At 36.3% G+C, this 27,398-nt stretch overlaps 1 protein-coding gene across 1 annotated transcript in view; it reads left to right on the forward strand.

Annotated features, from left to right (window-relative positions):
* The window catches only part of LOC149074915 (sodium-dependent neutral amino acid transporter B(0)AT3), a 146,511-nt gene extending 122,695 nt beyond the window's left edge, over nt 1-23,816 (forward strand). Inside the window, exons 9-12 of the mRNA XM_089245863.1 lie at nt 10,512-10,713; nt 15,262-15,421; nt 18,109-18,271; nt 18,963-23,816. Of these exons, the coding sequence (XP_089101989.1) occupies nt 10,512-10,713; nt 15,262-15,421; nt 18,109-18,271; nt 18,963-19,232 (795 nt within the window). The 3' untranslated portion in view covers nt 19,233-23,816. The remainder of the gene's footprint in view (nt 1-10,511; nt 10,714-15,261; nt 15,422-18,108; nt 18,272-18,962) is intronic.
* The last annotated feature ends 3,582 nt before the right edge of the window (nt 23,817-27,398 follow it).

Below are 27,398 nucleotides of genomic sequence, written 5' to 3' on the forward strand. Positions count from 1 at the left end.
CCATTATAAAAAGTCTAGCAACAGGCCCACAACGGTACAAATATTCACTCACTTCACTTCTGAAACGTAGATGGCAGCACTGAAAAATCAGAGTCAGAACACCAGGTATGCGCTCAAAATGTTTGGTGCACGCACTCACACTTCTAGCATAAGTCACTCGGTAGTAAATTGCCCACGGCTATAGACCGGAGTTGTTCTCGGTTTGAAAGAAAGAAGCGACAATTCAGGGGGGGGGGGGGGGTGAAAGCATTCATCAGCTTGCGCAATTGTTAAAAAAATATCCTTCTCGAAAGTAGGTGGCAATTTCTGAAAGGTGGCAATTCTAATGCGGATCAGGAAAATTTTTAAAAAGTGTTAAGACATGTCTTGTTTCCAAAAGTTCCTCAGCTTCCTGATTAGGACAGCTCACAACACAGTAATTTTAACTATAGACACCCTATATACAGTCGAATCCCGTTTTAACGAATACCGCTATAGCGAAAATCTCGTTTTAACGAACACTTCTCTAATCCCCACAAATAAGTTTAGATAGGAACAATGCTAGGTAACCTGGAATTCGTTTACAACAAAATTTCGTTTTAACGAAGTGATTCCGCCGGTCTCTTGGCGTTCGTTATAACGGGATTCGACTATACAAGAGAAATTCAATTATTTTCGAATGAAAAATAAATTAGTTACTTTCTCCCCCGATTTGTAGCTCTAGAATTTTATTCCCTGTTTTACACTTTCTCAAATATATTTTTCGCATTGCTGTCGAATGAAATGTCACGTTGATTCTGATGCCTGAAATTTTTGTATGCGTCATACTGTATTGGACAAGACAGGGAAATACTTTTTGTTTCTTTCACCTGGCAACAAAAACATCAAATATAACAGAGTATTGAGGGAACGAATATATTGTAGCCTAGAGTTATATATTGATCGTGGATCCAATATGTCTTGTTTGATTTCTTCTTGTTATAACCCCCGAAATATGATTCACCGCAACGTATGTTGTATTGCTAAGAAGCTCTCTTCATTTATACGGAGACTATTGACACGCGATCTCTAATAAAATTTTTGTCAAATAAACGTCAAAAAGTCCAGGCCTTTGGTATAAATTATTATTTGCTATTCTACAATTTAAATCATTTTCAGTGTTCGAATCTGAACGACGAGATAAATTTTTAGGCTGACCATATTTCCTTCATTAAAAATACGGGAAATCAGGATTCGTACCTGATATTGGCAATTACAGCCGAAATAATTGTCGAAGGCGAGCAAAGTTGTAAATTGCAGCCAAAAAGATTGTCACAAGGAAGTAAAAAATGTCAACTATAGCCAAAAAAAAAGAACTTCAAAGGCAAGTATAATTATAAATAACGACCAGAAATTTGTCAAAGTAAAGTTGCCAATCACAATCGAAAAATTTTTTAAAGGTATGTTAAGTTGTCAATTGCAGTCAAGAAAAATTGTCAAAGGAAGTGAGATTGCCGATTTCAGCTAAAAACATTGTGAAAGGCTAATTAAAAAATGTCAATTGTAGCAAAAAAAATGTGAGTTGGGTTGTAAATTATAGCCGAAAATTTGTCGAAAGGTAAATTGAATTGTCAGTTGCACCAAAAAGAATTGTCAAAGACTAGTAAAAATGCTAATTGTTGCAAAAAACTTTCCAAAGGCAAATAAGAGTGCTAATTATAGGCGAAAATTGTCAAGAGCAAGTGAAGTTGCCCATTAGAGCAGAAAAAAAATTATCAAAGACAAGTTAAAATATCGATTACCGCAAAAAAAAATTGTCAAAGGTAAGTGAAAATGCTAATTACAGCCAAAGAATTCCCAAAGGCAAGTAAAGTCTGTAGAAGGCAAAAATTTTGTTGAAAAATCGCCGAAGGAGGAAAATAGAGGACTATACAAGTCACAATCGGTAAAATCATGATTCACCAATAAATGTACATAATTGACAAATATTTTGAGATGATCATATTTCTATGACCATATGTATTTAATTATGTATGACAGTCTTATTTATCATGATATAATCAGGAAGTCATATAATCAGCCTATATAATACAAGTTGCTGGTCCGCGAGCTACAAAAACGCCACATACCTGCTGGCCGCGGGCTGAAAAGGTAGCGCATCCTAGGTTTATTAGTTATATTTATCACGGTAAGTGATTGATAATGACTGGAGCAACGGTAATGTTGAATTTCACTGCAGTTGATTGCAAAACGTCACACATAAGGCACAGACATGTTTCGTTATTATTAACTAGTTTTTCATGGCATGATACAGAAGAAATAAGGCATGGGATAGTCTTTTCCAAGGAAATCTATGTTTTGCATTGAAAGCTTTTACTTTTGTTGATAGTCTTGATAGATTATTTGTTGATAGATTGAAATGGTGATCCGTTCTCTTAAATAACTGCATTTTTTGAAACGTTGTAGAGATTTAACAACCTTCCAGCTACAAAGCTTGAACTTCCACAATAAATTGCTTCATTACTTCGCCTGGCAAAAAGTGGTTTTCCGATAAGTTTCTCAGCAGCAGTGTTTTTTTTTAATAATAGGGAAATATTTCTTACATTATCATCTTGAAAAATATGTATTTGACAACGAAGATCTTGAAAAATATTATTCTAAAAAATTTCTTGAAAAGTAACAACAACATAGTTTTCGGAAAGTGTTCTCAAAAAAAAAAAGTTTTCAGAAAGTATATTCCCGACAATTTTTTCAGAAAAAATTATCCGTAACAACGTTTTCAGAAAATATCATCCATAAAAATGTTTTCACCATAATATTTTCAATAGGTATTTTCGTTGAAAATATTTTTAGAATCTATTCTTAACGATATAATGATTCCATATAGATTCTATTGATTCTGAATATAACAGTTATTCTCAAAAACGACTTCAAAGTTGTTCTCGATAACAACAACTCCAAAAAAAAATGTTCTTGTCAACAGCGTTTTCTAGAATGCATTCACCAGTGACTTCATAAGGCATTCACAACGACATTTTCAAAAGTTATTCTCGACTATATTTTCACTTTGAAACGTACTATCAACAACAAACTCTCCAAAAAGTGTTCTTGACAGCAATGACCTTATAGGGTTTTTTTCCAAACATACAGTAACATTTTTAGAAGGTATTCTCAACAACAACAATGTCTTCAAAAGATATTCTTCAAAAAGTACTCTTGACAAGTATTCTCAGAATGTATTCTTGACAACAAAGACTTCACAGCAACGTTCTAAGAATGTTTTTTCAACAACGACTCTAAAGCGTTCTCTAAAAAATTACTTGAAAATATTCTAAACAAAAATGACAAAAGTTTGTTCCTGTTGACAGTAAACAATGTTTCAAAATATATTCTTGACAACAATGTTCCAAAATATATTCTTGACAACAATGTTTCAAAATATATTCTTGAGAACAATGTTCCAAAATATATTCTTGACTACAATGTTTCAAAATATATTCTTGACAACAATGTTCCAAAATATATTCTTGACAACAATGTTTCAAAATATATTCTTGACAACAATGTTTCAAAATATATTCTTTACAACAATGTTTCAAAATATATTCTTGACAACAATGTTTCAAAAATATATACTTGGCAACAATGTTTCAAAATATATTCTTGAGAACAATGTTTCAAAAATATATTCTTGACAACAATATTTTTTGAAAAGCATTCTCGATAACAATCACTTCATAGAGTGTTCTTGACAACAGTTTCTTCAGACAACATTCTTGATAAAGATGACTAAAAAATTCTCTCGATAGAAATTTTTAGTATATATATTCTTGATATTCCAGACAGCAGGTATTGTAGAAATTGTTCTCGACAACAATGATGTAAATTGTGTGTGCTAAAGAGTTCCCCATAATAAAGCATAATAAGAGGATATAGCGTCTTTTCCAATAAAATATATTCTCCACTATTTCCAATAAAAATATTTGACGATTCAATACTTTTTCGATAAGGATGAAGTTCTTGCAGACAACTTGGGATTATTTTCGTACACGAAACTCTTTGATTTCGACTTGATTTTGACAAAATTGTTTCTGGTTGGAAGTAAGCCTATTAAATCTCGAGAATTTCATCAAACTCTCGATCAAGTGTTTGAAAGTAACAAGGAACAACGTCAAGCATGCTCTGAGATGAATTGCGCAATCAAGTTGCACACTTCTCACCGGCGGCAATCCTGGAAGACGGAGATTCTCCGTATCCCGAGAGATATTTAAAATGACAATTTTAATTAGATTTCGGCCGAACATCTACTCACAAAATATATAAGAATTTCTTCCAATTTATCTTGAGATGACTTCCGCGAAATTAAATGTGTAAGCAAAATCGATGAGCGGCAACATATCTAATAAGCTTGTTGACTGCCACCGAACTAATAACGCAATGGTTTTCGTATATACAAATCGCTTTACCGTCAAACTCGGCTAGAACGTCAACAACTTTTACTCCGAGCGTAGAGAATAATTCCATAGAGAATAATGTTAGTTCACCTTGCTTATAACGTCGATGGCAATGTTACAAACTCTTATAACGACACACTTTTCGTAGCTCCTGTTACATTTTTTTTATAGCGTTTTCTGACGAAATTCTCGGAATTAGAGCTTATCCTGTCAAGCCAATGTTTATTTGTTGCTCTATTGATGCCTAATGCTGAAAAAAAAGATTTACTAGATGCTTGACGCTCCACCTTGTTCATTGACAGCCGCTTTCTAGAATATATTCTTGACAACAGCTTTTCAGAATATATTCTTGACAACAGCTTTTCAGAATATATTCTTGACAACAGCTTTCTCAGAATATATTCTTGAAAACAGCTTTGCAAATGTATTACTCAAAATACATTCTTGACAGATTTTTTCAGAATGTTTTTGGAACAACAAAGACTTCAAGCAGCATTCTCCGCAACAACATTCTAAGAACTTTTCTCAACAAAAATGACTTAAAACCATTCTCGACAAAAAAAGTACCTAAAGTATTCTCGACAAAAATGACAAAGTGTCATTCCTGTTGACATCACAACAATGTTTTAAAATATATTTTTGGAAAACATTCTTGAAGGCAATCACTTCATAAAAAGTTTCTTGACAACAAATCTTCAGAAAGTAGTGTTGCGATAATGATGACTCTTCAGAAATACTCTCGATAGCAATATTTTTAGAGCATTTTCCTGATATTCTAGACAACAGTGTGTTTTGCGGTCATTCAAGTATTACGTCATCATCGATGGGGGGAGGGGGTTTCCGCTTTGCTGACTTTTGATGACGGGGGGGGGGGGGTTTAGATGATGCTTACGTCATCAACCACCCTTTGTGAAAATATGAAATATTCTTAATGGCATCTTATACTCGGTGCGCCAAAAACGAGATAAATCTTTCGCTAGTTACTGGACACCTGAGCTAACATTCTCCCTATTCATAAGTCCTCTATAGAACAACTTTAGTGATTTCGAAATGCTCCGCTCATCCAACTGATTTAGAAATGTGTCTGAGCCACTTAAGTGCTCTGGAACTGTGCCACGCATCACTCAAGTGATTCGTAATTATGCCGCGGATAAGTAATCTGGAAACGTGCCGCAGGAAACTTGAGTGGTGTAGAGCTGCACTGGGGGTCGCTTAAGTGCTCTGAAACTGTGTGACACATGTCATCTCTCTCTAAATGGATTTCTAAATGTACCACGGATCGCTTAAGTGTTCTGGAACTGTGTCGCGGGTCACTTCAGTGATCTGCGAATGTACCACGGGCCACTTAAATGCTCTGGAATTGTGCCACGGACCACTAAGCGATCTGTAAACGTGCCGCTTAGTTAATTTTTACACAATTAGGTTTGAGGGAGCAGATCGCATCTGAAAACCCTCCAGATCCACATTCGGTCCTAACAGAGAAATTGGTTGTAATTAATAACATATAAAAGTATTATCTTTCGAAATTTTCATTTTTTTTAAAAATATTTTTTGCATTAAAAGATAAATTTTTGATCGTCTAGTGGAGGGGGGGGGCAGGCACGAACACCCCCTCTCCCCCCCCGCATACGTCTATGATCCCACCGATATGTGTTAGGAGGTAGGGAGTAGAGATGACGAAATTTTGCTGACAGGGGGAGGGGGGGTCAGAGTTTTCCTGACTTTTGCTGACAATGGAGGGGGGGGGTCAAAAATGGCTGAAAATTTGCTGACGTAATACTTGTACGGCCCCCTTTTTTCAAAATCACTCTCCAACAACAATGATGGAAATTGTTTACTACAGAGTTCCCCCCCCCCTAATAAAGAGAGCACTTTTCGATGAGGAGAGAAAGATATTCTCCATTATATTTGCAATAAAAATACCCGCAGCTTCGATGTTCTCGATAAGAATCAACTTCTTGTAGACATCTTATGATTTTTTTAGCGAACGAGAACTCTTTGATCTTTTATTATTTGATAATAGAAGTAGATCGAGTTACCAAATATTATTATTATTACGAATTTTGTTTCAGGGATGTCGGTTGGAATGAACCCGTATTAAATTCTCGAGAATTTTATTAAGCTCTCCATCAAGTGTTTGAAAATGACCGGGGAAACAACGTCTGGCATGTTCCGAGAACAATTGCGCAATAAAGTTGCACTTATCACTGATGGCAATCCTGGATGACGGAGATTCTTCGTATCCCGAGAGATATTTAAATCGGCAATTTTAATTAGATTCCTGGCAAACATCTACTCACAAAAGAGGCATTTCTCCCAATTCATCTTGGGGTGACTTCCACGAAATTGAATTTTGTAAGCAAAATTGATGAATGGCAACGAGACTGAAGACGCTTGTTTATTGCCACCGAACTGAAGCGTCAGTTGTCTTATACGTGGGCTAGTACTTGTGCAGGGTGTCCTGTAAGTGCTAATGCGGCCTTTATGTCGTCGACCGTCCGTCGTAGAGGTATGGTCAAAATTTTAAAAAATTTTCAAAAGGCGTTCAAAAATTACCCTGTACCAGTTTTGGGAGTGAAAATGCAGTATAACAAAATAAAAACCTCTAAATTTTTATACGCTTCCCCCTGTAACTTCCAATTAGAAAGTTGTTGTCCTGTATCTACTGATGCCAGCAAAAAAATTCCATGTTTCTAAGTGCAGAATTTGCTGAGATATTTGAATTCAAAATCGAAAAATGTTATGCAAAAACTAACGGACAAAGCTACTTTCCCTCATTTATGTTTATCCCTTTCTTAACTTTTCCCCGATTTTTGAATTCCAATATCTCCGCGATTAACGCACTCAGAAACGTGGAATTTTTTTCTTGGCTTCAGGAGGGACAATGAGAAACAACTTCCTAATTGGAAGTTAGACGACGGAGACAGGACAGGGGGGGGGGGGGTACACAAAACTGATGACAGGCCTACAGGGTAATTTTAGAATGAATTTTGGGCATATGGGCAGAGATAAAGGTCGCATTAGCACCGTTCACACACATCCCATGCAGCGCCGTTGTAAAGTCTACACCAGTGTTTCCCAAAGTGGGAGGCGATAGAACGCTCCGGGGGGGGGGGAGCGATAGAAGCTACGGACATAATATAGGATCCTATGGGTTCACTTGAGTTTGGGGTCAATGAGAAAAAAAAATTTCTGATGAAGGAGGCGATGGAACAAAAAGTTTGGGAAACTATGATCTACACTGACGAGGGAAAAACTATCATAGGCATATTAGTCTTGTTGGCATCGTGATGGCTACACAAGATTTGACAGTATAGCACAGTTCGGCTGAAATGAATCAGATGTGGTTGTCCAACTTCAGAAACCATTGACATTTATAAGTCTTATCACAGCGGTGGCAGACCCATAATATTCTAGAAATACATTGATTTGACATTCGCTAACAACCAGTTCAAAAAAATAGGTAGCAGCAAAACTCTTTCCTTGTTGAAACTACTGACTTAATAGCTATCATAACGATTGAAATTTCTGGGAACTTTTACACAGTGAAAGTAAAAATACGTAGGCCGCTCCACACACGATTTTAATTCAACTTTTAGCTACTTTAGATATTATGCTTGTAATTTATTATTTCACTGTTAAATTTTTGCCGTGTTAATATTTTACGTCACTAAAGGATACTGAACCCATTTTGAACCATTGAAGCCCCGTTTACATGTGCAATATTGGGGTTTGAATGGGGGTGGTTTGGTGAATATAAACCTGCTCGATCTTTTATTTTTCATTCTATAGGAAAATAAATGGGGATTTTTCGGCAATGGGGATTTTTTTCCCCATTGCCGAGTGTGGCCTTGACGGCAGAAATTTCAAGGGCTTCGACATTGCGATTATAGATGATATTAAAGAAACCAGATATGGCCTTCGCCTTTGCTCCGATGTGGGATATAAGCCCGTTATCACGTAAGGTTGGAATTGTCTTTCCTAGGGAAAAAGCGTTTTAATCCAATGATTATAATGGGTTTCAAGTAATGCACTTGAGCATTGTCCTATTTGGAACGAATTAATCATTTTTTACATTGATTCCTAAGGGAGGAAAAAAAACTATTTCGGTTTCTGAACAAGATTCGGTTTACGAACGAACTTCTGGAATGAATTAGTGAGTTCGTAAATCGAGGATCAAATGTTCGTAGAAGCATAGATGTTATGGGACTAAGAGTACTGAAGTTCCCCTCCCCCAACCCGGAGTAATTTATGAGTACAATAATAATATCGTATCTCACTCTCCATGGAATACGCCCTTCAATCACGTCACGTTACGGGACGTCTGATAACCATGGCTCCAATCTTGGATGTTTTTACTTGTTTCTGCACATCTGTGTAGAAGTAGTGCGGTAATATTTTCGGAATACATTGTTAGTTTGCAATTTTACACGGTATCGCGAAGGCCCACCCAATAAGAGTTTTAAGAATGATCCGGTTTTGCAGGCACCTCATCTGGTCACTGTACCCGGACTATAGCCTGTTTAGCCCACCCCCCTCCATACCGTCACTATCTTTCGGACGTTCATAAGCTTTAAGCACCCTCTAGGTCACTGTTTTCGTCCCTTACTCACCAGGTCATTCTTTGGTCACTCACATACTTTCACAGTTTCGGTCACTGACATATACTTCTACAGTCGCTAAGTTGTGGTCTCGATTTTTTTTTTAAACGCGACACACCATCTCGTTCATTCAAAACAAAGAACAGCTCTGCGGGTATCAGAAACGAGAAAGTTTTCTTCTTTGAAAGCTCTCCGGGATCCGGATTTTTAAGGGTTCCGTGGCGTTTGATCATGCGGAACCCCACAAAGTCACGGAACCCCAGTTGGAAACCCTTGCTATAAATTTTGAAAACACTGAAATTTTTTTGAGAAATGAATGCAAAAAGATTGAATAAATGAACGCAAGGACTTTGCCACCGGATTTATACCACTGCCGAGATCTCTTCCAACCCAGCTTCGTGGCAGAGTCTGGAACGAAGTGTGTGTGTGTGTATGTACCTAGCAGTCTGAGTGCGTATCTAGTATTGTGTCTGATTTGTGCGTTAAGTATAATGATCGAATATTTGTATAGTTGTTGGCCTGTTGCTCACTGTGGTGAGACTTTTTAACGGGGGGATCAGATCTCATTCGCTCCTAGAAATTGGGGAACCACAGAAAACCAACTTCAACCGACCAAAATCCAAAGGACCTGTATTTATTAATGAGACATGCGGCACAAACTCGGAGAAGGCGTTCATGTTGTGAATAAATACATATAATAATATTTAATTCATTACTACTTACCATCGCAACCCATGAACGTCAATTATCAAATTTTCAGCTTCCATGCTTACGCAGGAAAAGAGCAGAGAAAAAAGACCAAAAGAGAAAAAAAAACGGTGAGAGTGAAAAGGGGGCAAAAAGGAAAATAACGCACTTCACCAGCGCAAAAACGGCCAGACGCGTAAAATCCCTGTTCGGTAGAATTCGTCGCTCGTCTGCTACTGCTGTTACTCACTCAAGATCGTTTGCATTGTGTGGATGACGTTCTCTCATTTCCTGTGCAATGTCTTGCGAATGCGGACGACTTCGCGCGACTTGTTTATGCTTCTATTCGCTTCTTGTGGATGACCATCCTTAATGTGCTACACCACCAAAGTTCTGTGTGTAGCTCCCACGCTTGGAAAAAAAACAAAATAATTACCCTTTTTATTCTGCTGTGTGTGTTTCGGTATATGCTCCACCATCTCTTTATATGAAATTTTTAATTCTCTTAACTGTGCTGCCATCTGGTCCGTTAGAAACTTAAAAGTGCTCCTTGATATTAACAAGAAATAGAGTTTTCTATTCTGTAAGATGAAGAATAAATTTGATATTTTAATCACATTTCATTCAATATAAAGATAAAATTATCTCAGAAGACCATTTTATGAAGATAACTTATTCAACTCGAATACTGTCGTCGGATGTATTATTGGAATGTATTAATAAATGATTTGATATGGGGCTCAGTTTGTAATGTCTATCTCACGCATGAACGACAAACTCAATCAAATTTTCTTTGTTCTTTTGTTCTTAGAGCGCTTCAGGGACTGGATTGGCATTTATGGCATTCACGGAAGCGGTGAACCAGTTTCCCGGTGCACCATTCTGGTCGCTGCTATTCTTTTTGATGCTCTTCACCCTCGGGATCGATTCTCAATTTGGAACGCTCGAAGGAGTAATATCCGCACTGACAGAGATGAAGCTCTTCCCGAATCTACCGAAGAAAATGCTTACAGGTCAGTGAGCTCTAATCATTCTCTCTATCTATTTTTTCTTTCTGTGACATGCGATATTCAATGAACCAGCCACCCCCCCCCCCCATTATGAATATGATATAGCGCATATGGCTTCGTGAGCGAAAACAAATGAATGCTTTCATGATGAGTCTATTCTACTGAATCTCCGTAAGCTATCAATTTTGATTAGCTCTGTTTGAGTTTGAATGGAAGCTTTAAATAAGTTTTATTGATGTGATGGCGTGTTATTTTGGGGATTTCTACAATGGAAATATTGAAATGACACTCTCCAAAGGTTTTGAGTAACAAGAAGAAGGGGGTATTACACGAGGTAAGCATGAAATAAGTGGACTTGTGCAGAGCATTTCGCAAATGCAACCAATGGTCGGATCGATACCAAAATTTCTACTTATGCTATGTAAAGAGCTCAATGGTTTTGGGATGCAAAATCAGTTATAAAATCACTTGATGGAAGGCGCCATTGCAGTTACAAACGAAAAAATAATAATTCTTGATAAAACACATATATATCCCCATTGCTGAATATGTTCTTCATTATAAATTTATAGCATTAAAATACAGGATCGTCCAGAAGTTTGGACCCGCTTCAAAAAAAATCAATTAAAGATAGAGACAAAAGGCCCTCTAATAATTAACATAAGAAACATGATCATTCTACAGTGGAACCTCCCACAACGGACAATTCCGTTAGCAGACACCTCCATTGACGGACGCAATTTAAAAAATTTCATCGACGGGATTCAATGTATCTTACTATCCATTAACCGACATAATTTTCGATCCCATTGGTGTCCGTTATCGAGAGATGAAAAATGCCGAAGTGTATGAAAAAAGTGAATATATGTTCCCTTTTGATAGAAACGACTAACTTTTGCACATTATAATTTCTACCAAAAAGTATTCCCGATTGAATAATACCGGGTGAATAATCTGACAGAAGATTCTCCCAAAATTCATAAACCGTTAAGAAGTGCGTTTCGTAAATAAGTGAAAAAAAAAATGTCCCCTTTTGATAATAAGCTCCTCACTTTTACAATTACGTGGAGCTTAGCCAATGTCTTTTCAATGACTCTTACTATTAGGCAAAGAGATAAGTACTCAAGTATTTATCTCATCAAGGGGGTTGGTTCCCATCTTTTTCTATGGGGAACCTTCCTTTAAGGAATATTTTAATATTTTCTATTCACCCTTCAGGCACTCGATTTTTTTCCCTCTCAAATACTGTGCATATTTTTGTACACCGAATCCTTTCGGTATCCTTATAACCAATAATAAAATGAATTTAGTCGGTTAAACAATATGGAAGCTGGGCAACGTGAAACATGTGACTTATTCTTATATCATTGGTTCAATGTTGGCATGAAAAATTTTTTATAATATGAGGTGCTGTACTATCCTAAATCATGTTTCAAACTGGTATTTTGTGAATTCGCCGGGATTCTGTGATTTTTATGGTTTTCCGCGGAGAAAACATCACGAAACCCTTGAAAATCCTAGAACCCGTAGATCTTTTGAAGAAAAAACAATGGGAAGGTTGTGTCAAGTTCGGACACGAACACGTTCTTTGTGCCTTAAATCGTCTGGTAGGTACTGACGTAATGAAATTGGCATCATCGGACTTGTCTTCATAATAGCTAACAGATGATGCCAACGTGGTCTATTTCCATTGCGAACCTCTCGAGATATACCATAAAACAATTTCGTTACGGAAGCGAGCCGCAAATCTGGTGACCAGACCGGAAGAGGTATTAACCACTTTACGATCAAGGACGTAAAAGTGCGTCCAAACTCCTGTGGAATAAATTTAGACAAATTCCCTTGTGTTTGCTTTATTCTCTCCTCATCAACGCGAAGCTTTGTGAGGAGCAAAGTGTTGCAACCCTATTTGTTGCAACCCTATAATTTTTTCGTCTCTGTTTTTTGTATACCCTGATGGTGAGATTTTTTTTCCACGCGATATATTTTTCTTATAAGCGTCAAAGAGCACAGGTAGGATGACGGTGAAAAGAGAAATCTAACTTTGCACCACATTCTTATAAACTTATATATTATACTGTTTTACTCTCTCTCTCTCTTTCCCTTTTTCTTCTCTTTTTCCTTTCTTCTAACGTGTGGTTAGGTTAGGACAAGATTGCCATATTTAAGCGATTCGTCAAATAGGGGAGCATCCGAATTTCTTGCCTATCGTTTGTAAGCGCAGGGGTTAAAATTAGGCATCATTAGGTTTGTCTCAAAAATTCCTATCCGATGACAAAATTGGTTTTTACTTGCGTTACGAACCTCTCGAGATATAGCGTAAAACAATCTCGTTACGAAAGTGGCAGCAAGGCTTATGTCCAGACCGGAGGTTCCAAAACTAGTGTGGCGTCGCTGGATTTGTCTTAACGAGATCTACCCCCGCAGACATTTTACCGCATACCAACTCCGGTCATATATCGCCATACGGAAATTTCAAACCGTAGAGTTGAGTGTGAAATGAAGACGATATTTATCGGTGGTTGCCCCAGGTTCGGTAGGTTAACTTGTTGCTAACGTTCTTGCCTGGATTCGAACCTCGACGGTAACCTTCAGGGTGGAAGACGAACATCTTACAACTACGCCACTTGGGCGCTAGATTACCCCCAGACGAAAAACACTGATATATTCTGAATACTTTCAGAGGATGTAAGGGTTTAAATTATTTCGTTACGCAACTTTTTGCGAACGCACCAAGTATCGTAAGATGATTCAAAAAACGTATTCATGTCAACAGAAAAAAATTTTTATTTGTTACTCACTGATCGTTTCTTCACACCGTCTCTCACTTCACGTTTTATTAATTTGCACAACTTTTAGAGACTTTGTTGAATTTTTGAACCAGAACCTGGTTCTCACTCCGTCCGACGAATAAGACGTCATAAGTGTTATTTTCCTTTTTATCTGAAAATTATAAGCAGTGAAGAAGATGGCCGCTGTGATGGTCGAGTGGTCACAGTGACGGACTCGCATCACGAGGATCCGGGTTCAAACCCCACCGTCGCCGCAGTGGTGGTCGGCTAAAGTTGGTTTCCTGCAGTTCCCAACTTCGAGGAGCGAGTGCGAGCCGATCTCCCCGTTAAAAAGTCTCGCCGCAAGGAGCAACCCGCCTACAACGTCAGGGTGCGATTATAGTGCACGCGTCTCGTCTATGATTGGTTAAAACCCCGAATTTCAAGCTAAAAAAAAAGTTGAAATTCGGGTTTTTAACCAATCGGAGACGACGCGGGTTTCCAGAATCGGAAACACGCGTGCACTATAATCGCACCCTTACAATTATTCATTCATTACACTTCACTCACTACGAGTTGAGAAATAAGACTCATAGTTTAAAAAATTGATTGCAGATGGCAGCACTACACATAACAAGTATTACACAGAAGCAAACTTCACGGAAGGTTCACTATACATATACACATATTCCAACACGTACCGATTCGTTAGAAGTTCCGCAGAGGAATATGTCTGGTTTAGTAGTAGCCCAGGTCGATAAGATACTCGTCTAAAGTACCAAAGGATGTTTAGAGGTGTCGCGAGTTCGATACCCGGTTTGTCCTTGTCAGAAAACTTTCCTGACACAGGGATACAACAGAAACGGCGACAAGACCGCAGAAAAAGTTGCTACCGCAGGGAGTCCCCCATCGAGGGGTTAGCGCACCAACCTCTAGATGAGTATAAAAAACATGCCTGCCGTTCGGAATCGGCAATAAATTGTAGGTCCCGGTCTAATTAGCCTCTTCGTGTGCAGAAAATGACCGTGGTGCGACAAAAATGATAAAGAAGATGACTTTTTGAAAACTTATCATTAATACTTTGAACGCCTTAGAGGCCAAGAATGGATTTAAAAATTCCTCAACTCTAGTCATTGAGTGACGTCATTCAAACAACACATTATCAGGTGCAGTACACACAAAAGAAAGAGAAACAAAAAAGAAATAGCTCTTTTCTATATAAAAGAGAGAAGCTGGTGGGGAAAAAGAACAATAGAAGCTGGAGTATGCGTGAGAGAGTGAAAAGAAGTTTATATATATCATCATGAAGTGCGAGAGACGATGAGTAGCCATCTGTTGGAATTTTTAATAATTTTTGCGGCTTCAATAATCGCACTCCACCATTAATTTTTTTCACGTGCTTCTGGGTGAAAAATGAATGTACTTAAATTTTTCATAGTTTTATTCAGGACGACACCTTAGGACCCTTTCTTTGTGAGTTCTGAACGTGTTTTAGAACCCCATTAGCAGTAGTTTTTTGCGAAAAAATCCCAAAGTAGGCGGATGTGAACCCACACTGAACCATAATAAAGCCCGCTGTAACAGGAAAGAGAGATTTAGCAAACAATTTCTGTTACGCTCAATTTATACGCACCCTGTCTGAGATCAGCATTGCCGTGTCGATGCTCTGGTTTTTTAATTAGTATTAAAAGATGATCAAAGGACTTTGTTCCAATGAAAGTGATCAAATCAATGAAAGTGATTAAAATAATTGTGAAATGTGTGCATTTCTCTGTTGCAGGTGGTCTCTGCCTGGTGTGTTTTCTCTTGTCTTTGATCTTTGCTAACGGAGCGGGCAATTACATATTCACTTTGTTCGACAATTACAGCGGCAACTTCCCTTTGCTGATTGTGGCCTTCTTTGAAGTCATCGCCATTTCCTACGTTTACGGAGTGACAAAGTAAGCAATAAAGATTCTGCTGGTTCTCCTAGCAATTCTTTCATAATAATAATACGTATTATAATTATATGTAATATACCCAATATATAATTCGTGGTACGTATCAAGATTACTGACTTTCTTTCAAACCGAGCACAACTCAGGTCTATCACCATCTATGGGAGATTTACTACCTAGTGAGTTGTGCCGGAAGTGTAACTGTGTGTGTACCTAACAGTCTGAGTGCATATGTGTATATTAATTTTTCAGTGCTGCCATCAATATTTCAGAAGTGAAGTGAGTGATGTGTTATGATTGAATTACATTTGCATTGTTTGTAGGTCTCTGTGGCGAACTTTTTGAAAGGAAGATCGCCTCACATTCGTGCCTTGAAGTTGAGAGCCAGAGGAAACCAACTTCCGCCGACCACCACTGTGGCGACGGTGGGGTTTGAACCCGGAACCTCACGACGCGAGTCCGTCATTATGACCACTCGACCACCACAGCGTCAAGATTGCTGACTGAAACTTATTTACCAAACATTTATTTCCAAAAATAAAATTATTCTTCATCCAAATATAAGCAATATCTTTGGTAATGATTTACGGCATTACTATTTCTCGGGATAATTTTGATCAAAACAATGAGGTTTTCCATTCTTTCCTTTCAAACAATTATCTGTTCTCAATATTAGTTTTTTTTTCTAGAAGTATACACTTTATATAATAATTTTTTACATTATCTTCAATTATTGTATATATCCTCCTCAAAAAATTTTATATATCCTGTTCAACAATTTTTAAATATCCATCTTCAGAAATTTCTGAATACTCTCAATAACTTTTGTATATTCTTTTCTCAAAAATTTTGAAATATCCTCTTTTCAGTTCGACTTACTTGAAAGCAGTTTTTTGTCATCATCATCATCAGATTAATGTACACGGGTAATTTTAGAAGAAAAAAACTGCTCAAGAATTTACTTTTCGTGTCTCGTGAAAATTTTCGATTTTTAGAGATGAACCCTTTCCGAAATTTTCAATTCAATTTATTCTGTTCAATAATGTTGTTTGCAACATTTTTACTACAATATTCCCTTCACACAACGTTTTCACAACAAATATTCTTTTCCCAACAACGTTTTCCTAAAATATTCTCATATTATATGTACTCATCTTCGTGAATATTTTTGAACAATAATACGGCTTTTTGGAGCAAATGTTTTCGGATAATTAAACATTACCATCTCAAGCATCTCAAATACAGGGTGATTCATAATTCCTTCCGGGGTTTCGGAATGCTATGGTGGGGAAACAGGGGCGTAGCCAGAAATTTCGTTCGGGGGGGGACCACTTTCATTTTGGGGGGGGGACCAAAGTGACAGAACAATGGATTTGGCCATCTTTTTCCCTTTTTTCGGTCATTTTCTCACATTTCGGGGGGGGGACCAGACCCCCCAAGTCCCCCCCCCTTGCTACGCTCTTGTGGGGAAACTACGAGTGCAGCGGAGGGGAGTCTTGCACTGAATAAACAATTTTTTAAGTTTCTTTACAGACCTTACAGGTGTTCGATGTGTGAATACTTAATTCGATAATCCAGTTCTCGCTATAATCTCCCCAACATGACACGATACACGGTATGGACAGTATGTGTGATCCGTTCATGCAGTTCTGCTAACTCACGCGGCAAAGGCGGTATAAACACAAGATCTTTGGCATAGCCCCCACAAGAAAAAATCGCATGGTGTTACGCATGACCCCCACATCCTGTAGCGGGACCCCTAAACTGTGATCTTTTGCGGGCCCCTTCTGTAACTAATTTATAGCGTGAAAAAGGAAATAAATGATGATAATCGTCCCGGGCCCCAGGGCTAGGGCCCCAGCCCCCCCCCCCCTGTGGGGGCCATGGTGTTACGTCTGGTGAGCAGAAGAGGAACATCTTCGGGAGCTCGTCCAATCCAGAGGCAATTCAGCATTAATGTACTCAGGCACATTCCACACTAAATAAGGGGGGGGGGGGCCTCTATCTTCTTGAAAAATGAAGTCATCACGATGTTCCTGTAATGATAACAGTTCGATCCGTAAAAAAAAATCGCCCGTACACATGTGGGCCCGACTGCAATTTAGCAAATTCTAACACACAGAAAGCTTTTTATTTGTCCCGTGAACGGCATTTTAGTTCACTGATTGCTTTCAGTCTAATGCGTACTGCCATCTACCGGCGACTGCTGTCATAAAAAACTTTAATTGTTTCTGTATTCAGTGAAGACTCCCCTCCACTGCACTCGTCATAGCTTCCCCCACTATAGCATTCCGAAACACCGGAGGAAATTATTAACAGTGCCGTCTTAACGTATGGGGCCACCCGGGCACGGTCCGAGGGCCTCAAGCGAAGAGGGGGATTACAAAAGTGAGATCTGTTTGAAATTTTCAATAATTTCCCAGGTAGGGCCTCAGAAAAACCACTTGGCCCGGGGGTCCATGATGCTCTTAAGTCTTACGACGGCCCTGATTATGAATCACCCTGTAATATACTTTAACGAAATATTGAGCAAATAGTTTTCTTCTAGAAACTTCCTTTTATTATATTTATGTTGTATCTACTTTTGTTAATAATAAATTCGAGTGGTTTTAAATTAAATTTTAAAAGAAAATTTGGAGCTAAATTTTTTATAAACAATTAATGTATTTTTTTCAATCTAATGCATCAAGGTTCAGTGACGACATTCAAGTGATGACCGGCAAGCGTCCTAACATCTATTGGCAACTATGTTGGCGTTATTTATCTCCAATGACGATGGTCATCATCCTGTTAGCGAGTTTCGTGAAAATGGGCCAAGGTGGAGCTTCCTACGAAGCTTGGGATGCAAATAAGGTATAACGACATGTTCCAAATAGTGTTCCAGGGGCGTAGCCAGAAATTTCGCGTTCGGGGGGAGGGGGGGGGGGTACTAAATTGATAGAACAATAGATTTAGCCACCTTTTTCCCTTTTTTCGGTCATTTTCATTTCGGCCCCCCCCCCCCCGCTACGCCCTTGATTTATTCATTCTCTACCTTTTCAACTGAAGTATACAATAAGCACGCTCTTTCCGCGTCCGGAAAATTCACCGACAACAGTTCAACACTAGTGAGTAGTGAGTTCGCTCACTCCCTCACTAATTTACGCATTCAATAATTCACTCACTGTACCACTCGCTCATTCATTAACCACTCTGCTATTCACTCACTCATAAACCACTCTGTCATTTACTCTGCTACTCGCTCACTCATTAACCTCACTCATTAACCTCACTCACTAACCACTTTGTCACTCTCCTACTCACCAACTCCTTCACTAACCACTCTTGTCACTGACTCACGAGATCGCTAACTCACTAACCACTCTATCACGCATTGACTCACTAGGTCATTGTTCACTCACTTGTGTCGAACGGTGGTCAGTGAATTTTCCGTCGATGAATTTTTTTTGTCGGGAAATTTTCTTTGGGGTGAGTTGCATGGTGGTAAATTTTCCGTAAAAATCTGCTCTTTTACTAATATTTTATATGAATAATTTCTTTTCAGGCGACCATTGTGGATCTGAAATGGCCGTACTGGGCGATAGTTGTAGCCGTTTTCCTGATACTCATCGCAGCCATGTGGATCCCTATAGTGGCTCTTCTACATCTTTGCAAAATCGATATCTTGCCTAAACCGGAAGATTCGTGGTTCCCGGAAGAAGAACTGCGTGACTTCTACAACTTGCCACCGCATAAAGTTTCCAATCTTGAGCGCATTCTGTTTTGTATACCATCGACCGATGACCCACCGTCCGGTCTTGTTGGCAGACCTTGAAGAGGTTTCTTGCGTTTATATATGTTTTCATTTTTAATCTGTTTGTTCCGAGATGATGATCATGAGAAAATATCAGCCGGTCACGGAAACTACAAAAGATTGAAGGGGGGAAAATTGTCTTTGGTTAATTCAGATGTATAAAAAGAAAAAAAAATGTGACTATCAATCGTTTTTGTTTTCATTTAGAAAGGGCGTTATCCTACCAAGAAACTCCCTCTTGAGATCTTCCACGATATTTAATCAGTAGTTAATCAGTGTGTAAAATATATAGTATTGTGAAGATCGCGTTAGGGCGAAAGATATCCAATGCCCAAGCGAAGCGTGAAACGACATGGCTTCTACAGGTTTGTTTATATGGAAAATACGATTATGATAAGTGTATGGAGTGAAAAAAAAAAAAATCATGGAATTATGTAGACAACGTTAGTTAAGAATTTGTTAACGTTCTTATATATACGAAGCCATCGCCATCTTTTAACGTGTATTTGTTTAACGTGATGGTTTTTAAGGGGTTTAAGGGCAATCCATTTTCTTTTCTTTTTTTTCGTAAATTTTGAAAAATGTGGAATTCTGTGATGTTATTTAACAGGATTTTTAAATGAATTACGTCTATTCATCAATTATAGTAATTATCCGATTGCGGCTTGTACAGATGCATGAAAGTTTTCATATAATGAAGAAGGGGGATTTTTTTCGATTTATGGACACTCTGACGTATTTTTTTCTGTTTTCTATTTACTTAAATATTTAAGAAAGTTTTGATCAATGAACTTGAAATTCTATTCGTATTGTAACGAAAAAACGCCACCACTTCCGTTCGATTTGTAATATTTGTGCGCACTTTTTGGGCACTCTTTTTGACTTCTTTATCTTTTGGATTTGCAATTTATTTTACTATTATTGTCGTGCTGCAGTCATTTCGTGCATACGAGGGCTGACAAGGTGCGTTCATTTTGAAATACATTATTTTAAGTAGATATGTGCGTACAAAGAGATTGGAAGTTTCAGTTTACATTACTGAAAGTGGTGTAAACTCTGATATTTGTATTAGCATACTGAAGGGAAAAAAACAATTATACAGCAAACGATAGAAATAATATGTCGTGGAAACCTTTCATACGTTGACTAACAAAATATAATTTTATTTGATCTGCAACTCAGAAAAAGCAAACATAATAATCAATTCAATTATTTATAACTTACCATATTGTGTGTTTTCTTGACTTTATCATTCAACTGCTCTTTGCCTCAAGGCTTTCTTTTGATTCCCTTTGTTCATCTCCTGTATCTTGTTTGACTCGTGGCATTAATTTAACTATGTCCATCGTAAAAATATATTGTTTTACCTTATACAATAGCAAAAACGTAAAATAATGGAAGAAAATAAGAAATTTCATCTCATTTCAACTTTCCTGATCAATTATTTTATCTCTTCATCTCCATATTTACAGGTGCTTAAATCATTCTGAGAATTGCCTCTTGCAAATTTTTTTTTTCCTCATCGGATACCTTATGTGTCTCAAAATTATTTTAATTCAAAGCTTTGTATTCCGGGGAGAAAATGCATCTTACATCAAAACTGAATATTTCTCTTATCGAATGGAATTTTTTAAGATTGAATATAGTCTTACATATAATATCTGAATACAATTGTGAGGCTTGTTGGAGAACTAATTTAGAGTCCGACTGAATGATCTAGATCAGCGGTTCCCAACCGGTGCTCCGTGAGCACTTCCCAGGAGCTCCGCAGCAGCTCGAGGAAAGTAAAATAAATCAGTAAATTTGATTAATAAATAAAAAAAAAGAGATCTGAAGTATTCCACCGTATAAGTTATATACTAAAAAGGGCTCCACCATAGAAATTATATGTTAAAAAGGGCTCCGCCAGTCAGAAAAGGTTGAGAACTGCTGATCTAGATAGAATTAATTCAAATTCTGAACCCTTCAGATAGTCACAGAATAAGTATTTTCCTGCAGAATTCAAACCTTCATGGGGGGAAAGAAGAAAAAGTCTCGTGCGATATTTAAAACAATTTAAAATAGCAAAAAATTATAAATTGAATTTATAATCTAGAACAAACTTTTCACCCACAGTTATTGAAAAGTTGTTTCATGAGGAGTGTCTGAAAAGTACAAAAAAATTTAATGGGTGCGATTCTGAAACTAAATTATGATTAGTGTCAGCCAAAGAGGAAGCTATGATTATATTACTCCAGTAAAATTAAAATTGGGTAACTGAGATTAAAATTTGTAAACGACCCCCAATTAATAAAATACCCACTTGTTAAATTTACACTTCCTTTTATTGCATTGAAAGAAATTCATCAGGATATTGGGAATGAAAAATTCTCAGATTTTTTTTTTTGCCACTTTTCAGCTGCTGAAATGTTCAAGTATGATAAATATATGAGTATGCTGAAATATATAAACTATCAATATTTTATTATTTATCCAAATTTATTATTCAATAATATTATCCAAATATTATTTTACATAGGTTCCACTATCCCACTCTTTTTGTTAATTATTCATATTTAATTTTATCTCAAAACTAACTATAGAATTTTTACTATCTTTGGACACTCTCTGCAAAACACCCCGTATATTTTTCTTATATGTCGCTAGGGAGCTTTCAAATATAATTTAGTAGAGGTGAAGTTTTAAAAATCACGCGTATTACTACAGAAAAATTTATATTTTGACTTGATAATGGGAAAAAATATTTACGTAGATTTCTGTCAGCAATAGAAGAGAGCTTACAGAGGCTTATTACTTTTTTTCATATTTTAAGCAAATTTCAATCTTTCAATTCAGTTGCAAACAAACATTCTATAATAGAAATCTATTCGTGTATTTTAAGCAAATTTCAGTCTTTCAACTCAAACATTCTACAATGGAAATCTATTGAATCTGATTGGATGAAAGAAAGAAATTGAAAAATTCACTATATAAGCAAAGATATATTACATAGCTGGAGCATGGGTATAAACTATTTAATATGAGATTATAATTAACTTAAGATATACTCAATATAATTGCACTTGAAGTAAAAGTTTCGTGTTGGAAAAAAAAAAAAGAGAACATTTGCAATACATGAATATATATATATTTAATAAAGGGAAAAAACTGAATTTTCTAGAAGGTTAATGTTTGAATGTAATTCATGTTATTCACTTGTAATTTGAATCAAATATTAAGATTTTTTATGTTGAAGTTGAAATTTTAGCTGAGAACAAGCAATAGCAGTTTTTAATTGTGTGTGAATGGTCGCAATAAAAAATCGACATACATATTGAATACGAACATATTGAGCATATATATATTTATGGGTGGTTTGTGGTTGTTTAAATGAAGAGTTGATTGCAATAGCTCTTCATTAGTGAAAATTGTTTTTTTTAAACGAAACATATATATATATATACAGTGTGGGTATATGTCCTTATGTGTTATAATTAGGACAAATAGTCACCTTCATGTTATCATAATATAAATGTTTATCGATTAAAATCTAAGTGGTTGTGCAACAAGTGTGATATCGATGTTTGTGACGATTTCTTGATCCCTCCTTTATCATAATCATAAATGTATACGATGACATATCTGATTATATGCATTTGCATGAAACTAACATGTACTACATACGTTAAAAGTAATAAATATTATTTACACAAGCATGATTAAATATCCTATAATCGGTTTAGAGGAGGTTATTTTGTGGCAATTTTTTTGAAGTTTTAATCGATAGGAAACTTTACAAATTGGAGCAAAATATTTTAAGTCATTTTAAGAAATAAGGCTCATGTTATTCTGAGAATTTTATGTATCATACATGTTCCTACAGTTTTGCCGTTGCTTAATTGATACTCATTTTACCACCATGTTGCTTGGTTTTCTCTCCTGTATGAAAATCTGTTTCGTATATTAATTTCATTAAACAATATGTAAGATTGAAAATAAGGAAACTTATTTGTGGGTTTATAAATATAGCTACAATTTGCTCACCACAGTTTTTTGCATATTTAGGTAATTTGATTCACTAAAATTATCATGTTGGCTTGTTATGAACTTAAAAAATAGCATTACCATTTATAAAGAGTGTTTTGAATGTGTATTATTTGGTTACGATATTCATGACATTGGACCAGACACACCCAGCTTCACATCAGGAACATCCATCACATGACAAGAAAACTCACAAAAATATTCATTCATGCATAACAAACCGAATGCATCTCTCATCAAATTTCTCAACAAAAAAAATTCAAGAAAAATCGAATATGTGTTTTCTGAAATTTTCCTCTTTTTAAACCTTACACATTTTGATTAATTATTTAAGAGAATATTTTAAACACAAAATTTAAATATGTTGGGGTTTTTTTTTTACTATGTCTTGTAGTGATAATAGTTGTAATTTCCTTAATAACATAATGCTACGTAACTACTCGAAAAAAAATGTAATGGAAGAAATCTATGTTTTGTCTTAAGCAAATAAACCAGACCGCTTTTATTCATCATTTGATCATTTTTGTATTTCAGCTATTTTAAGCATACAAGAGCTAATCAGACTGAGACCTACAGTTTTATAGCCAACTAGCTATAATACCCGGCGCTGCCCGGGTTTTCTTCAATGAGGCTTTTTTGGATCACGTGATATCTCCCTCTCTTTTTCTTGAGGGACATACAAACCGTGTCCAAGTTAACCAATATGGCGACCTGCGCGATTCATGAAATAAACAAATATAGATTTACACAGAAACGTAGAAATGAATATATATTTTTATTTTTTTAAGGGGCGCTAGGTATTTCGATCCCCCCCCCCCTGAACTTCAAGTTATCCATCTGTCTGTTCCAGGTTCCAAAAATCCTTAGTTAAAGCTGTGGAAATTTTTCGATGCACTTTTCACGGGCTCATAACTAATTTTAAAATATCCTAACCCACATGAATTTATGCAAATAAATATCAAAAGAGACAATATGGAGACATTAATTTTCATACTTGAGAAGATATAAATGAAATCAATAATATTGCTCGAATATCCAACTCAAAAGTACAGGTTTGGCTAATTACTTCGTATTTAATCTCCTGGGCTTCGTATATCTCTAAGCGAACTGAATATTTCAAAAATCGAGAATTCAATACAATTTTTAAAATTATTGATGGGGCGGAAAATCCCACTAATTTCCGCATTTCTACAGTAAAATCGACAATTTTAGCACTGATTTCTATGAGGATCCCCCTTTTCCTGACTCTCAAAGCGATGCTGATGATGATTATGACGTCTATTCAAAAAGCCTCATTACTGAGAGTATATTGAAAATGTGGCAAACCATTATAAAGGCATAAACTATCATACATATACTAACAGGATTAAAGAAGTGACAAACCGTTGTAAAGGCATATACACGTCTGAAACGCATTGCCAGGGAACCACGGTAACCAAAGTAAACGTTCGGAAAGTGATTGTTGAGGCCCAAAAACCATTGTTGCCGGACAGTTTTTTGCCCGTTTGGGGCATTTGCCCTGGTCTGGCGAAATTTTAAAGTAGCCTATCGTTCAAGTCGGGTCCCATTTGGTATATATGCAAAATTTGGCGACGATCGATCTAAAATTGTAGATTTGTATAGAGAACATACACACACACAGACACACAGAAAATCAATTTTATATATATAGATTCCAATTTTTTTTTGTACATCCATCAATAAGAGGCTGGTTATACTAATTGTTCAGCATGGGAGAAATATTTGCAGTTACCTTGCAGCTTTCCTGTTTGGAAGAGAGATGGCAGAACCAGCAAAACATTAAACACAAGCACAACTTTGACAACATGAATATGTTAAGGCACCACGTACACTCAGAGAACACATGTTCCATCATGTTCCAATTCGTTAGAAATTCCTGAGTGGAACATGTACGAGCTGCAAGTAGTAGTAGCTTTCCACAAGTGAAAATAGCACCTATAGTCAGGAAAGATTCTGACGAGGATCAGACCAGTCTCAAGAACCAAAAAACCTCAAAACATAATTTGATAATTTTTGTTTTGATCTCTATTCTTACGAAAATAATAAGATATTATTTTGGCGTAGCATGCGGTATCTACGCATGACAGCAAATTAAAAGTAGATTTAAATACTGACATTCAAACATAAACATGGAAAGAGACAGCTTCAGGCTGGTTCTAAACAGTTAGACAAAAGTATCTTCAGTCAAAGATTAGGTTCCAAACCCACAACTACAAACAATGGAGTTGAAACAGTCAAATGACTTAAGATTTTACAGAAGACTTCGTCTGATTCTTTCTTATGACACCATAATCATTTCATACAGAAGTTAATTAGACCATAAATAACAGTCAAAAGCTTCCATGCTAACCAGAAAACTATGGAAGTAAGTTAGCATTACATATGAAAGTTAGCATATATATATCTGAAAACAATTGGTTCAGTTTCTAAAATATTTCTGCTCATTAATCATTCTCAAAATAATAATTTTGTGCATAAACCTTGTTCGAGTAATATAACATATACAATAATTAAATCAAAATGTTATTGAATAACAAAACTGAAAATTAATAGAGCTGAAATGTATGTTTCAAATTGATACAGTATAAGCAAGAACTTACAATGAGAATGTAATTAAGACAGTAATTATCGTTAACACAAAAATTCTTTGTGTCCTAAATTTTTATTTCGCTGCACGTTTCAATGTAAGTTTCATGATTGTACTCAGTTGCACGACCTAAAATTTTATTGCATACATGTTTAGTATGTTAATGTATTCTACTTTTGATTGCACCATCAGCTCATGAGTTTTAAATACGTATATGTGTTGCTGTTTATAACTCTATGAATGTCTATATATTTCTATAACTCTGTGTTCGAATTTCTGTGCCTGTACTCAAAGGCTGTTAGATATGATCAGTTCATTTATATATATATATGATATAAAATCAAATATGTATCAATAAATGTTGGTATAAAATCAACTTGTTCTGTTGCATTCTTATGAATCTTCAAAAAAAATTATTTGTGAAAGAGAAAAAAAAAAGAATTGAATATGCAAGTTGTGAATTTATTTTCAGAATATGATGGGATATTGTAATATGATTTACTTAATAAATGTGGTGCGTTTGAATTTGAAAGCAATTTACTTGCACTTTATTGTGGTCATTTCATGCGTAAAAGAACTAATTACACAGGAACATAAAGCTAATATCTTAAGAAATTACAAACAACAGAAAATTCCAAGATGACCGACATTAATACAGTTGAGAGAAACTATATCACTCTCCACACAAAGTATAAAAGACAGGATACCAAGTAGAGATGGAGATGTGAAAATTTCGAAAAGAAAATTCACATGACAATATCCCCCAGATGGCAACATACAAAGAGAAAAAATATAGCTTCTTTCCAAAATTTATCTTCATAACTGCTTGGTATTCAGTCTTACATACTTTGTTTATGCATGAACATGACATTGCAGCAAGTGACATTGTCTCTCTCTATATATCTCCATCTGGAGGCCCAGTGTCGTTAAATGCTATTAGCTGAGTTGGGAGTCTGTTTATGCACAATCTCCATTCAGCATACATATTTGCTCTAAGGGAAGAAAATGTTAGTCCTTTGTAACTTAATGGCGAAGCACTCTCCCGGACTGCGAGGGAGTGGTGGATGGTTTGATTCCCTGCAGAGGCATGTGAATTTTCTTTCCAAAATTTGTCTTCATCTCCGCATGGTATCCAGTCTTTCATACTTGGTATTTAATAGTGATTTCTACATGGTATACCACAGCACTTAAGGCGCTTTGAGATTAGCCATAGGTATCGCAAGATTTTCTGCAAATAATAATTATATTGAAACTAACACTTACGATAGTGACCCAATGTGTTTTTACCCTTTAAGCAGCACTGACAAGATATCTGGCCTCTTATTTTAATTGACAAGCTCAAATACTTTGCGAAGCTGATTTATAAAAAAAAATAAACACTTTTCTCTATACCCCTTCAGTTTGCACCTGCTGAAAATCGAAAAGAAGCCTACTTCATTAAAAAAATATACAGCATTTGGAGGGGGAGTTTAGTGTTTTCTGCTGTGCTGCTTAAAGAGCTACAGCCATCTGGGATTGAGATTAAATTGTCTCAAGATCAGGCAGGATTGTTTACA

Source organism: Pholcus phalangioides, unplaced genomic scaffold, assembly GCF_987345545.1.
Source record: "Pholcus phalangioides strain wild (caught in Gottingen) unplaced genomic scaffold, Ppha-v1.0 ptg000016l_1, whole genome shotgun sequence".
Lineage (NCBI taxonomy): Eukaryota > Metazoa > Arthropoda > Arachnida > Araneae > Pholcidae > Pholcus > Pholcus phalangioides.